Consider the following 16,363-nt stretch of genomic DNA (forward strand, 5'->3'; position numbering starts at 1 on the left):
GAATTGAACTCTGCTTAGGAGAACTGTTCTTTCTTTGATCTTTCTTTTGTCATTTTTCCCTTTTCTTATTAAAGAAATATAAATAATTGAATTAATTAGAAACAACTATATTATAATTTTGTCCACAGATACTTTGACATTTCCGATGCATACAGATAGTCACATGAAAAAAAAAATAAAAACTAGAAAATAATTATACAGAGAAGAGACCATTTATGTGATTATAGACAGATATAAATTGTTATCAGAATTATCACATCTGCAAAAATCAGGAAAGGTAAATGATGGCTAAGTTGGATTCAATTCACCCAGCTTCAGGTACCTAAAGGATAATGTATAGTCTAATGTAGCCTTCTTAAAGTCAATGAAATGAGGAAGTTACTTCCAGTTCTTGAAACAGAGGTTTAGAGGGGCTCTCAGAGATCCCTTACTACTTGCACAAGATTACAACTGTTGTGCAAGTGGAAATCTACACTAAATAACTCTACCAAACTCCCAGCACTCCTGTAGTTCTCTTTCTTGATAATGAATCGATCTTACCTTCCATCAGCTTCCCCGTCTGCTCTGCATTGCCCCCAGGCAAGATCTTGGCAACATAAGCTCCAATTTCCCCACTGCTTCCTGGAATTTCTTTCCCACCTACAACTCGGATTCCAAGTCCATTGCCTGTTATCAAAAGAAAGAGATCACTTTAAGCAGAAATGAAGCAATGAATAATCCACCGGAAAGAATGGAAAAGAACAACTCATGCGAGGTTACTGAAGGGTGTCACCAAGAACTTCTGGTTATGGTTGGAAGATTAAAGTTAACTGTAGTCCCATACATGACTTTCCCAAAGATTTAACTTTGAGTATCATAGAATGGTTTGAGTTGAAAAATCATCTAGTTCCAACTCCTCTGCTATGGGTAGGGCATATTCCACTAGACCAGTTTGCTCAAAGCCCCGTCCAACCTGGCTGTGAACACTTCCAGGAAGGGGGCATCCACAACCTCTCTGGCAGCCTGCCCTTCTGTCTTGCCACTCTCAAATTCAAGAAATGCTTCCTATTATCTGATCTAGATCTACCCTCTTTCAGTTTGAAATTGTTACCCCTTGTTCTACTGCTACACTCTGAGAAAAAGTCCCTTTCCATTTTTCTTATAGGCCCGCTTTAAGTACTGGAAGGCCGCTGTGAGGTTGCCTTGCAGCCTTATTGTCTCCAGGCTGAACAACTCTAACTCTCTCAGCCTGTCCTCATAGGAGAAGTGCTGCAGCCCTCTGATCATCGTTGTGATGACCACATGTAGAAGTGTTTCAGTGAATGAAAAAATCTTTTTGAGGAAGTACTGCATGACTGACATAACAAAAATAACTGCTTCACTAAAAATTACATGAAAGCAAATCCTGCCTTCCTCTGACAGCCTTACTCTACTGCAAAGGGACTATTCGCATAGCAAACCTATTTCAATCAAACCAGAATTTTCATTACTAATTAAATTGCATTAAATTGTTAGAAACCCATGTAAAATTCAGATTCAAAGGATGGATTTAACATACGCTTAAAGCATGCGTGCAATTTAGCTGAAAAATCAGAGTAGCTGAGCTTTCAGAATCACCTAAATATGGAGACAGACAGATCGCTGAGCTTCAGCAGCAAAGAATGTACATTTACACAAACCTCTATTTGGCAGATGCTATTATTTTTCTTAAATATTTGCTTTTAATGGATGCCTTTTTACATCAAAGGATGTACAAATTATCAAAACAGAAAAATGCCTATATTCAGTCTGTGCAAAGCACCAATAAATCTAATGCATTTTCTCCTGATTTTAAAAATTACAAAACCATTTCAACTATTTTAGCTGGGGAGAAGCAGATCACTAATCTCCTTTATATACAGAACAATGAGAGTGAAAAACAAAAGGTTAAAAAAAAAAAAATCTTGTAAAGCTAATCTTATGCATAGCCAATTTTTTATGCCATCTTGCAATAAAAACAAAACAAAAAAAAAACCAAACAAAACAAACCCAAAAACTTTCCATAGAAGAAAACCAAATTGCTTCTTTGAAGAAAATTTCATATGCGATGATTCACACTTTGATCTGGGAATGTAAAGGCTGATGTTCTCACCTCTACTGTAATGGCTAAATAATTAAGTTTTAACTTATGAATTTAATAAGCTAAGTGTGCTGTGTGATTAGACTAATCAGCTATAGGAAGCTCACCACACAATACCTTTCAAAGTTTTACCTTTTTTAGACTAAAATTTCCCCCATAATTCTATTAGTTTTTGATAAATTTGTTTTAGAAGCAATATATTCATGTGGTAATGGTTGTGACAGGCAGTGTGAGCAATCTGGCAGTGTAGGCCTAGAGCCTGACATGGTGGTAGGCCGTGCCCAGCATGAGTGCGGAAGTGGCTAGCAGCATAGCAGAACAGTGCTGTGCCCGCACTGTGTAACCAAAGCAGGGCACTGGTAGCCATAAACATAGAGAGTTACCTTGGAATAACAGGACGCACATGTATATCAACAATCCCACGTGTTAACCAATAATCCACAGTAATGCAGTGTGTGGTCACTCGTGAGGGGCCAATGAAGCCATGCCAGCAATGCCCCCCGAGCTTATATAAGTTGTAAAGTTTTTCTTAATATGCACTTCTTCTGCGCACTTCTTACTAGCCTGTCAGCTCTACTGTCTGCTTTGCACTATGCTTGCTTTATAACGGAACAATGATGAAGCAATAAAGGAACAATACTAGATCATATTGATCAGCCGTATTGATTCCAATCTCCGTCGTCCCCAGATATTCACACTTGAGTTTCTGGCCAAAAATGTTTCAACTAGTTTTTTTATCCCAGTTTAGCTACATCTTTATGCTTTGTGCCTCAACTCCCTTGTAATTGTATATTAGACATTTTCCAAACAATTACTTTCTTTTGGAACATGCCTGGTATTCAGATGCATGGATCTGCACAGCATAATATAAAGTCACCTCATGACTCATGGTGTTTAGCAGGAATTGCTTAATATGGAAACACCTCCCTTTACTGCAAGTCTAGACCAAAGTAGTGTACCCCTCTAATATACTCTTAAAACAGAAGGGTGGAAGCAGCCAAGGAAAGCTAGCGTTGAAGAATTAAAAGTAAGTCCGTGAAGATTGCTCTTACAGCTACAGCACTGTAATTAATACATATAGCTATACTTAATGCACTGAGAGGATTGGACTCTTCTACAAATTAAGCAGTATGCATTGCTGGAGCATGCAAGAAGTTCAGCCACACAACTAGTGATGCGAGCTGGTGTCATCTCAGGTGATGGGCACAGATCAATCCTCACATCAGTCTTGGGGATGTGGTAGACTAATTAAATCTACATCTAGACCTAAGACAAATTAGAATGAAGATTCAGTGACAGGATGACCACTGGCAATGTGCTATCAGTATACCAAACTTTTATGGAATGATTTCACTGTGGACTGATGGCCAAGGATGAGTTTCAGGGGTGCTGTGGGAATAAGACACAATATGGCTGAGGACTAGTGAATGATAGACCTTGAGGTTTTACAAAGGATGATCAAGACTTTTTGCAGACCAGATTTTGTATGGGTTATCTACCATGGTGCATAACAAGAAAAACTGATTTTGGTAAGGTATGGCTGGGAGTACAAACAGGACTTTCATAAACACATATTGCACATAATTCACCTCTAGATTATATTTAAAATTCGTATCTGTCATGTTAAACCATTTCAATGTACTTTTATTCTACCTGTGTGGTGATATTTAGTCATGATACTTTCAGAACAGATAAGAGATTTAGGGAATATATCTACTCAACCCAATGACAACATGAACGATAACTCTGTATGGTTTAACTGCACAAAGATCTCGTATGGCAAGAATGTCTTCTCATGTTTACTTTGATTTTTGTCCAGTGAAATGCTGCGCAGGCATATCTAATTATCTTCAGCATAATTTATGAGTACTCAGATCACAGCATGAAATAGCATGCTAGCCACAGGATCACAGAATGTTTGGGCTTGGAAGTGACTTCAAAAGATCATCCACTCCAACCTCCCTGCTAGAGCAGCATCACCTAGATTAAGTCACACAGGAAAACATCAGGTGAGTTTGGAATGTCTCCAGTGAAGAAGACTCCATAACCTTTCTGGGCAGCCTGTCCCAGGGCTGTCACCCCCACAGTGAAAAAGCTTTTCCTTATGTTTATGTGGAAATTCCTCTGCTCCAGCTTGCACCCATTGCTCCTTGTCCTATCATTGAACATCACTGAGAAGAGCCTGTCTCTGTCCTTCTAATGTTCACCCTTCACATCTTTATAAAAATGAGGGAGGTCACCCCCCAGTCTCCTCCAAGCCAAAGAGACACAGCTCCCTTAGCCTTTCCACATTAGGGAGATGTTCCACTCTTCCACTCCCTTCATCACCTTTGTGGCTCTGCAGATCCCTGAAATTTTTGTTTACAAAAATGTGGCCATTTTGGCTCCTCTCTACATGTTTGGTTTTAATTACTTATGTATTTTATTCTACAAATTGAAGGCCTCAGTAATATCTTTAAAAGACTCAGTTCCTTGTAAGACTTTACACCTGCAAATGTTAAGTAATACAGATGCAATGAAAAAGAATGTCATTTTTAAGCCTGTTGTTTCACAGAGGTGCACAGTCATCCCTCCCTCTTTTAACAGCAAATTAAGAATTGGAAAAGTATGAATATTTCAGCTTGAGGAGAACCGCCTAAAAAATGTAATGGGACACATATAATAAACACAAACCAATACCAACTAAATACCTAAGCTAATTACAAGCATGGGGAATATGATTAAATATCTGCTACAAGATATATCTATCATGGTAGTTAATATTGCTTTAATTATGAACTTGGTATGGATCATCATTTATAAGCTAAATATACTTCTGCTTGGCTGGTTTCTAATGCAAGTGACTTGATATACAGAAAGCATGCTGTGTTTTAAACAACAGCTATATTGGCATTCTGGGACTGTGCTACAAAAAAGATAAAGATTATTTTCATTGAGGAGAGTAATTTTTCACTGTAATTATAATAAACTGCATAGTCATTTTAAACTAACCACCTTATCTCAGTGCAAATTTGAAATTTAGTACTGGTAAAGTTTCTTTTTTCAGATTCATAGGGAAAGCAAATGCACTTTTATAAGGATAGGTCTTAATATGCTTTATAAAAGTTGAAAACCACAGTCTTTAAAAAAAATAAGCACCTCACTGCATAAAGGAAATGTATATAAAAACATTTAATCATTGGTCCATCCTTAGAATGTAGAAATTTATCTGGGATGCTCAGGCTTGTCAGTCTCACCTTGGCGCCAGAGAAGGCTATGGAGCACATATTCTTGAAGTGTCATCATGTAGCACATACAAAATAATCAGAAGATCAGGCCCAGCCAGCATGTGTTTATGTAAGGCAGGTCCTGCTTGACTATCTTGATCTAATTATATGACAAGGTGACCCACTTAGTGAATGAGGGAAAGGTTTTGGATGTTATCTACTTGAACTTAAATAAAGCATTTTGACACTGTTTCCCACATCCTCCTCCTGGAGAACTTTGCCAGTCGTGGCTTAGATGAGTGCACTATTCACTGGGTAAAAACTGTCTGCCTGGCCAAATTCAAAGATTAATGGTGAATGGAGTTAAATCCAGCTGGCAGCCGGTCACAAGCAGTGTTCCCCAGGGCTCAGTGCTGGGACCAGTTTTATTTAATATCTTTATCAATTACTTGGATGAGGGGATTGAGTCCTCCCTCAGTAAATTTGCAAATGACACCAAAGTCTTGATCTGTTTGAGGGTAGGAAAGCTTTACAGAGGGACCTGGGCAGACTGGATTAATAGGCCAAAGCCAACTGTATGAGATTCAAAAAGGCTAAGTGCTGGGCTCTGCACTTTGGTCACTGACAAAGAGTGGTTGGCAAGAAGCCTGGTGGAGAAGGACCTGAGGGTATCAGTCAATAGCCAGATAAATATGATCCAGCAGTGTGTGCAGACAGCCGAGAAGGCAAATAGGATCCCGGCTTGCATCAGAAATAGTGTAGCCAGCAGGACTAGGGCATTTCAGCCCCATACTCCAGTATACTGGTGAGGCAACACCTCAAATAAGATATTCAGTTTTGGATCTCTCAAAAACATTACTAGAAGTATTGTAACTTAGTTTCCAAAATATTCAGGTCCTGGCAGTCAGAATGGATGAGATTCTTTCTGCCCATTGAGTTTTAAATGCACTGTTCTGGCTGACAAAGAAATACTGCTCAGATGTTCCTGTATTTTCTCATGTGAAGATGGGATTTCAAGCTTGTTTGTCCTATATGTATTGAAAACATTGAGTTTGCTACTTCTGTTTGCAATGACATTGCCCAATTTATTGCCTTGAATGCAGATAGTTTTAAAATAACATCAATCACATGTCAATCACATGTTTTCTCAGATCTTTTTCCCTTGTTTTTTGCCTTTTTTTAAACCATTTTACTCTCAATTTCTATCTCTTAGACTATTATGATATAACCAGACATTTTGTTTTTCAATTTCATATTTTCAGATTAATTAACTGTTTTCTTCTTTAGAATACGCAGAACCATCAGAAAGTGAATCACTATCCTTTGAATGGGGGAGAGACCATTTCTGAACTGAGTATCGATTTCTACAGAAAATATCTTCAGGAAAGCATCTCTTCAGAGGGAAATTTACACTTTTATAATCCAATCTTTTTTTTTAAGATGCTTCAAAGCCAGAAGATTGCTGATTAATTGCAACTGTTTTTACTGATCTCCAAGGCTGTGATCCTACTCTCCTATCAAATCTTAAAGCTTTAAGATGTGGCACACTAAATAAAAAAAGCCCCCTAAAATCCCACAACCCAAACCCCCCAAATGCTAATGCTAAACTTTAACAAGATAGATCATGAAAGCAAATTGATTTTGTAATGTGATAAACATAGACAGATACTAAATAATCAGTTAGCTTGTGAGATACTGATTTATATAGCTGAAAATGAAACCATAAGCCTTAAGAAAACTCCTTAGTGGATGTAGTTTTTCTGGATTTAATGAGGTTTTAGATATTGTCCTTCACAGCACTCTTCCAGACAAGTTGTCCAACTGTAGGATGAGTGGGTTCATTGTGTAGTGGGTGAGGGGCAGAACTCAAATGATTTGGTGAATCAGGTATCAAAAGTGCTCCTCAGGATTTGGCCCTAGGTTCAGGTCCGTTCAATATAGTTATCAAATATATGTATGCAGGAGTTGAATGTACCAAGTTTCATGCAAGTTTGTTGATTATATCAAACTGGAGGTGCTGCTGACTATCTTGAGGGACAAGAGGCCCTGCAGAGGGATCTAGATAAGATTGGAGAATTGGGCAATCCAAATACTGGATCCTATATATAGGACAGAGTAATACTGGGCACAAGTATAAAATGGGAGAGGAGTGGCCCTCCAGAAAGGGATCTGAGACTCCTGGTTGACAGCAGGCTCAGTAGAAGCAGTGTGCACTAGCAGCTAAAAGGGCAAACCCTATTCTGGGGTGCATCAAACGCAGCATAACAAGCTGGCTAAAAGAGGTGACTTTCCCCACTCTATTCAGAATTGGTGCGGGCTCAGCTTAAATACCATGTGCAGTTATGGGTCCCACAAGTTAAGAAGAATGTGAAGGTCCTTGAATGCATCCAGAGGAAGGTAAACAAAGCTAATGAAAGGCATGGAAGGCATATCCTGTGAGGAGTGGCTGAGGACTTTGGGTGTGTCAAGTTTGGAGAAAAAGGAGGCTGTGAGGTGACCTCACTGCACTTTCCATCTTCATGCAGAAGGAATTGTAGTGGGAGGTGCTGGTTTCAAAGCTGCCCCAGGACAGGTTTAGATTGGACATTAGAAAGTATTTCTTTACAGAAAGGGTGGTCAAACACTAGAATATGTTTTCTATAGAAGTGATTTATACTCCAAGCCTGTGAGGGTCTTAGAAACATTTAAATAATGTACTTAGTAACAAGCTTTAACTTTTGGCCACCACTGAATTGGTCAGGAAATTGGAGAGTCATTGTAGGTCCCTTGCAATTGAAATATTCTATTCTATTCTATTCTATTCTATTCTAGTCTAGTCTAGTCTAGTCTAGTCTAGTCTAGTCTAGTCCTTATTCTGTTCTATTTTATTTTGTTGTGTCACAGGAGTTACATGGCAGAAAAAAATATAATTTATTTTGTCATAGTAAACTGACCATAACTTCAGCTCTGCAAATACACTTTGGTCTTTCCCTTCCCCCCACCCCCATGCCATCAATTATTGAGATAATAAACATTGGACTGCTGAGAGTCTTCTGTCACAGGGGAGCTCATGAAATCTTACCATTATTTTACTACTTTGCTGAGCAGCTCCACTACAGCCATTAGAGAATAAAGGGCCTAGATTTCCTGGAACTATTTAATCATTTAAACAATTATTAGATTTGCCATTCCAAACAAATGTCGATAACCCCTTATATAAATTACAGGTTTAAAAAAAAGGCAAAAAAAAGGCAAAAAAGAGCAAAGAAAAAAATCAAGCAATCCAAGGTACACCAGGTGTTTATGGCCCTGTCTGTACAGAAAAGTGCAAATTAAATTTCCAAGGATGTTTTATCTGGTGAAAGTTAGTAGAATTCCAGCACTAAATACAGAGAGTTATATTTTTTAATTATTAGTTAAGTCCCACACTGTGGGAAAAACTTCAATGCTGGCATGAGAATTCAGGCATGTAACCCAGAAACTGTGGAAACATTGTTCATGTGCTGACTCAAACAGATATTTGTTCAAAGTATGAAACCATTTGTCTGCCTAATTCAATGAGCAAAGAAAATAGAGAAACAATTAAAATGTACAACAGATTTTCAGTAATCACACATGAGTTTGTGCTAACTGGAATAAGAAAACTGTAACTATGAGCATCAACAGCAATCTGACTCTTGTCACAATTAAAGATACATGACCATTTAGCAGACTTTTAGGTGAGAAAGGTTTTGAAAAGTATACTAGAAACACTACTGATTTGGATTTCTAAGATCCTAAGAGCATGCTCTTCAAGGTGGTAATCATTGATCACTGTTTATTCTGGTTCTGGAAAACATGGTGGTTTTCTTTTTATTGCCTTTGGATATTATGCGCTTTGAAGTTGAAACTATACAGAAGGTAAATGGGAAAAAATTAAGTGGGATTGAACTGCAAAATGCACATGAGGGTTTCATCACATGTCTCTGAGTAGTTCATAATAGAAGATATGTTTAAACTTCAAAATAAAGATTAAATGCTTTGTTTCAGATTAATGAGCCAATGCACAGACATACACCAAGGGAAGAAAAAACACCACAAGTCTAAATAGCATTTTCATCACTTTCTAACAATACTTTAAAAAACAAAATTACAAACCAGAAGACTGAATTATAGCAAGGAAGAACAAAGATGACCTCTTCTTGGCAAGGTCCAAAGCTAGCAATTAGAAAAATGCATCAGGATAAAGAATGAAAATGAGACATTAGGTATGAAAGAGTTTACAGAGTGCCAATATAGCATGCTATAACATTGAGAAGATATCAATCAACTCAAACAAATGTCTTCTAACTCTGCTTGCAAACAGAGACAGAGCATACCTTCCTTTTGTCTTCATTTAGTTAACATTACCTCCTGTTTCCTCCTCCAGCCTTATCTAGACCAAACATGTGCTCAAGCACTGGTAGGCCCTTATCTGTCGGAACAATTTTACACCAGGTCCAATTGTCTGTATGAAATGGAATTGTCAGCCACAAAAAGCAATGATGACTTGTCCTTGGAGTGTAAACCACTTGAAAGCCCCATCACAAGCTAGTTATCTATATACGAATGTTATTTAGATACCATAGCAGTTCAAGAGCAGTGGTTTGGCTACTTTGCTCTGGCAAGACCTCACCTGGAGTACTGTGTCCAGCTCTGGAGCCCTCAACACAGGGAGGACATGGGCCTGATGGAGCAGATACAGAGGAGGGCCACAAAAATGATCAGAAGGCTGGAACATCTCTGCTACAAGGATGGAATGAGGGAGCTGGGGTTGTTCAGCCTGAAGAAGAGAAGGCTCCAGGCAGACCTAATAGTGGCCTGAAGGGGCCCTACAATATGGCTAAAGAGGGACTGCTTCTGAAGGCCTGAAGTGATAGGATGAGTGTCAATGGTTTGCAAAGACAGAAGAGTAGATTTAGATTGGATGTCAGGAACAAGCTCTTTATCATGAGGATGGTGGAACACTGGAATAGGTTACCTAGGGAGGTAGTTAAGGTCCTTTCCCTGGAGATCTTCAAGGTGAAGTTGGACAAGGGTCTGAGTAACCTGATCTAGTGGAGGATGTCCCTGCTGACTGTAGGGTGTTTGGACTAGATGACCTTTGGAGGTCCACTCCAACCTAAACTATTCTGTGTTTCTATAGTTGTGATAAAGCAGTACAGGCAGTCTATACAGAAGAACAGAGGGAAAGGTAAAATGGCAAAGCAAGCAAACCAAATGAGACCAGGCACTTGGAATGTAGCAAGAAAGGTAATGTGTATGATAAAATCCAGGATATATTTTTATTTGCATTATTATTCCTATGGAATTCTCTGGAAGATATCACAGTGATCCATAGCAGAGCTTGGTTATCTAGCTAGGTAGAACATTTTCAAGATTTTTCTCAGGAGAATTGTTTTGATGTTTTCTAATGAAATTACTGTAAATGAAATTGTTTCCCAGAAGCATGATTAAGATTACTCAGTTATTCCATTTCTTGGCTGTTGGCAATTAAAGTATAAAATATACATGAAGTCAAATCCTGAGTTGATGAAATTCAGCTATATTCCAATTGTTTTAATAGTGTAACATTGATTTATATCAGCTGCAAATCTACTTATTGCTGATTTGCCCACTACTTATCATCCTGAAGGATCATCAAATATTTTTGAAATTAGCATCTTGGAGCACTTATCATATCAACCTGAAAACAATCTCCAGCCCTTTCTTTTTGTATGATATATCACATCAGAGTAAGAGTATCCAGGTGTCATCTGTGGTAGATGGCAGACTTAAAATCTATTAAAAAAACCTGTAGGCACAGAGATTCATCTCTCTTTACTGACAAGACACCAATGGCTCAACAGATGCCACTGACAGTTGAACATCTTTGTTTAATACATTAGTTTTGAACTCTCCCAGTTCTATCATCTTTAGTACTTAAGAAACAGTAATAGAGTTAATGTAAATATAATATGATGCACTGTAATATGTAAGATATATAGGTATGTGCTAGCTATAATATAATGTAATAGATAAACAAAAACTTTAGGAAAAGAGTAGTTCCAGTTCCCTGTTAATGCACAGAAGAAATTACTGCTCCACAAAGTGGCTGAATCAGAAACGAATGACAACTGTGAAAACACTGCACTATTTACTCTGGCCTGATACTCTTAAACACCTCCTGCCTGAGCCATGATGAAGGGATAAATAAACCTGTCTGACCTAGTAAGACTATATTTATGTTTAATAAATTTGGGGAAGTTTTGCTATCTTTAATGAATAAAAGTGATGATTATTATATTTGCTACAAATCTGGACAGGATTGTTGTATAGACTTGTCCAACATACCGTGATGCTAAGAAGGAAGCAAGAAACACAAGACTACTTCTCCAGCAGGCACGATGCTAGTATTTGGAGAGCATAGAGGCTGCATTTCTCATAATCTTTTCTCCTTTTTTTTTTTTTTTTTTAAGCTGGTAAACTGGAGAACAGGGTTCAGAGGAAAGAGAAACATCACTCCTCATTTACTTTGGGGCAATGATGCTATGAGACAATCAGAATATCACAGCACCCTACCAAACCACAAGAATCTTTTCCTTTGTATCACTGGCATGCAGAATCAAAACATCTTAACCTTATTCATTCTGCATCCAGATAGCCTGACAGTGTATACCTAGGGCGTTTGAAAGACTTGTTGAAATCTGAAATTAGGTAAATAGTGAATGGAAGGCAATCACTCTCAAAATGGTCCAGCACCCTGCTCTGGAAAGCACATCCAACTCAAATAAGTATTTGTCTCTTGGTGATGAGAAGTGATGTGGTCCATTAGACAACCAGTTCTCTGCCAGGCTTTTGAATCTTCTATAGCTTCTTTGTACATAAACCATATCTGTTAATCTCATCTAAGATCTCTACAAGACAAAAATCATAGTCTAAATGAGCCACCTAATGCTCCCTTTATAACCAAGAGGAAAACAGCTATATCTAAAAGATGATTTATTTCAACTAGTTCAACCTCCAGTTCATTGCCCTTTTTAACTGCCTTGTTCTAGTGCAAATATTAAACCTATGCAGATTTTTGATAGCTAGTATGCAGAGAAGGGAGCACACAGTCTTCATTTTACTCTGAGAGTCATTAAAAGAATTTATGCCTCATCTGCAAAGTGAAACCTTAAACTGACATTTCTGTGACATTTTCTAATGTCCTTGAAAAGTTGTATCATCAATGATAGGCATCTCTGAATGTCTTAAGTTCTTACTGTGAAAGTGCTGAACTGCATTACCTATCTGGCTTGGCTTCTGTGGATCTCATTATTACTTGCCAGCTTGCTTCTTGGCTTTCCATGGGAACCTGGAGGCCTGACTTAACTCTAACATGTGATGCTGCAGTGATCTGTTTCTGCAGCCTTTTCTGAATGAGAACTGTGAAAGCAAATTGGACCTTCATACCCAGTACACACACGGCCCTCTCAATTATCTCCACTCATCTTAGGATCTTACTAGACATCCTTCAATAGATGCTCACACACACAAAAATGCATAACAACTGAGCTACCAAAAGGGTCCATGAAAAGCATTTTAAATAAACACACTAGCACTTTTCAGAGTCAGTCAATTTAGAGAGAAGGCACATAAGTATGTGCTGTATGGTCTGTATCTTTAAAAAAATATTTCTGACACAATCATTTGTTTGTAGTTTGGTTGTTGTTTGTTTTTCAGTTTAGAAAAACTGAATGGTATCAGAGTCTTTCTAAGACTGCCATTAAAATACAGACAACTCTCCTTCCCTTTATTTCCATTCCCCATATGATTTAACTGGAAAATATCTGACTTTGCCTGATTTCAACAGCTCTGACTTTTTCTGTTTATGGAGTTTTACCTTCTGTGCCACATCTCTGGTAAGGAGACAGTGTCGGAGGCAATGATGACCATTGATTAGGGACTAAATCCTTCCCAGCGAGAAGTGAGTGTTAGAGGAGGGTATTGGGGTTTTTTTTGTACAGAGCATTATCTCAGTTATTCACAACATTAAACCAAGGAAACAGGATAAGTATTCCCCTATGACAAGAGCATGAGGACAAGAATTGTATTACACTTCTCATCTTGTCTTTGACTACTATATCAAACTTAGCACACACTGTGACTATATTTAATGTGTTTTGTAATTGATTAGTAATCACATGTTCACTGCACTTCAGTATTTTGCTGTAAGAATGAAGAACTGAATTTGCTGAACTTACAGATGGAATAACCCTAAATATAAAGGGTTATTTGTTCAAAGACTCTTATTTGTTCTGAGACTCTCAACAGCATTGAGGGCTTGATATAGGAAAACTCTTTGAACTCTCTTCTTTTCTCTTGGGACAAGTACCCCATGACCTGGCATGCTGCAGAAGTGAAGTGCTGTGTGCAGGAATTGATAATCCTTATGGAGAGTATGAGGCATCTCTGACGTGTGTGCAGTGTTACAGCTTTCCTGTCATCCTCTTGCCTGCTTCACTGACATCACTGCTGAAGTGCAGATGAGGGATGCACTCTTTTGTCCACAGTCTAATTTTCTTCTGTACTTTACTATGAAGTTCATATCTCTCTCTGAATTGCTTTTCTCCCTTTTCTGTTTTCATCAGAATTGAAGAGGGTGTTCCACAATACGGACAGTCTAGCTATTCAAAGGCACATTTTGCTTCCTCTAAACACAGAATATCCTATGTCTGGAAAAGGAAGAATTACTTGTGACTCAGCCTAAGTGAGGCAAAGCAGGAAAAATTACCTTTGACTGAGGGCACTTACTATAAGTAAATGCATACTGAGATCTGTCTGCCTTGCTGGGTTTTCACTCACTGTACCAAAACAGCTTTCTGATCAGGAGTAACACAATGTAAGTTTTTATCTCTGCCATATTTCCAAGGTTATTGTCAATGATTTAATTACCTTCAACTGACTTTCCCTCTCTCCTTTTTTCACATGTAATTTTGATGTGTTTAAAACCAGAAGAGAAAACAGTGGCCATATAAAACGGTTTATGCTGCTGTGATAAAGGGTCCAACAGGAACAAGATATTCAGTGAAAACAGTGAGTTTCTGGAGCTTCAAACATTTCTAGATTATAAATCACTGAACACAACAATTATGACTTTGGCACTGCAGTATAGCCATGGTGTCAATTATTTTTTAAATAAAAAATAAAAAATTGCAAATTATGAATCAATCTGTGCAGAGAAAATCCTTGTCAATTCCTTCCTGAGGAAGGGACATTGCATACCTCAAAAAGAAGAGCTGTGAGTATTAGAAGATGGCATATGATAGAGAAACAAAAATCCTCAGGAGAGAGACCAGCTAGCAAGTATACATTTATTTTTAATCCAGAGCTACTATTCTCCTGCCATCCCAATTTTGGCCTGGTTCTTCCTCCATAAAATACGTCACTCACATGCCAAAATTTGCAGTAGATGTTTTTTGTGTGCAAAATTATGCCTGATTACATAAGAGGAGTCAAAGGCATCTGCACATCAGAGCCAGTTTTCAAAAATCAAGAAAGCAAATAAACAGCATCCATGTGCACATAATATATAGTGATAGAGCCTGAATTTTAAATTATTTGGGACAACTCTTTTTATGGATGTTTATAATATGACAATTTCTGGAACTGTAATCTTGCAGTAACCTCCATTATGGTTAACTATGTGATTAGATCTATGGAATTCAAATTGTAATGGTAATGTTAGTTTGAAACTCAACCTTGCTTTACAGTTTCAGATGTGGTATAGCTGGGTATCTGGGCTGACCCAGCACAATGACTCATTAATGCCCAGGTTGGCCTAGGAACTCCCCAGTGAGATGAGGTGATGGGCTGAAATACTGGCCAGCTTCCCAGCAAAGCTGATCAACAGCTACTGGAATTCTCTATGAGGGACTTTTGGTCACTTTGGAAGATTTCCCTATGTAGCTCCTGCAGTGTGCAGACCAGTTAATACACTATATTGGTACACTTGAGATGTGTTCATTAATTCCCTGCCAGAAGATCCTGTCAGTGTCAGGCATCTCCTTAGGGAGCTCCTCCTGTTGAACTGATGAAGCTACAAGTAGGTAATTTAAATCATCAGTAGAAACTGTTCTTGTATGTGCAGAAACGTTCACACAGGACAGGTTTTGGCGCATAGATAAGCCAGAGAATGTTTTGTACATACTGTAAGATAATCAGAAACAATGGACCATGGACCAACTGGCTTGTTATAATCCACCTGCAGAACAGTTCAGGAAGTCTTGTCCAATACTGCTGAAAATGCTACTGCATACTGCAAGGATGGTTGTTACAGAGAGTCCCATTGCCAACCAGACAGTGACTGGTTGTTCTCTTGGAGAAATATGACTCTTCATGTGAGCTGTATTAAGAGTTGTTGGTTTTTTTAGCACACTCTTCCTGTGCCTACACAACAAGTACAAGACAAACAGTTAAATAAAATAATTTGACTCTTCATTCTGGTAGTTTTGATAATTAAGAGGAGGGGAAAAGTGAAATCAGAAGAAGGAGAGAAATGGAAAAAAGAAAGAAGCAAAGAAGAAAACAGCCAGCCAGCAAAACATGGCATCTATATGACTATGCAATAATGTAGTAAGGTAGCTGTGGTGGTATAAGAGCATATATTGTTTAATTTACCAATATCTTAAGTAATTTGTGTTGTATAATATATTTCTAAGTCTGCCTCTGATTATTAGTTATTGCCAGATTAATAAACAAATATATTTTCCTCTTGATTTGTTTGCAAATAATGTTTACTCAAAACTGAATTTTTAGAAAAAGAATAAAGCCATATGTGTAGTTCTGTGAGAGTTTGTTCAGAAAGATGAAGGCTAAGCAGAAAGCACTGCATAATTAAAGAGCTTCAGTGTACTTTAATCCTTTAGACACTGAGAGACAAAGGAAAGCAGATACCAACTCAAGGAGTCATGGTACTTCAAAGATACACAAGGAGCGATAAACACAACAATTTTTTCTGGCTCAGGTCCTCATTACTGATGCCCTATTCCAATGTGGGCTCTTTTCTGTGCAATTTTATTTTAATTCTTTTAATATTTGT

At 38.0% G+C, this 16,363-nt stretch overlaps 1 protein-coding gene across 3 annotated transcripts in view; it reads right to left on the reverse strand.

The window, feature by feature from the left end:
• PCLO (piccolo presynaptic cytomatrix protein) overlaps nt 1-16,363 on the reverse strand; it is a 353,643-nt gene that overhangs the window by 106,155 nt on the left and 231,125 nt on the right. For all 3 annotated transcript variants that reach the window (XM_068167826.1, XM_068167817.1, XM_068167810.1), the window contains exon 10: nt 541-666. In XM_068167826.1, coding sequence (XP_068023927.1) covers nt 541-666 — 126 coding nt within the window. The remainder of the gene's footprint in view (nt 1-540; nt 667-16,363) is intronic.

The sequence above is a fragment of the Melanerpes formicivorus genome, unplaced genomic scaffold (genome assembly GCF_026170545.1).
Source record: "Melanerpes formicivorus ecotype bairdi unplaced genomic scaffold, bMelFor1.0.p_v2 SCAF_3, whole genome shotgun sequence".
In the NCBI taxonomy this organism is placed as follows: Eukaryota; Metazoa; Chordata; class Aves; order Piciformes; family Picidae; genus Melanerpes; species Melanerpes formicivorus.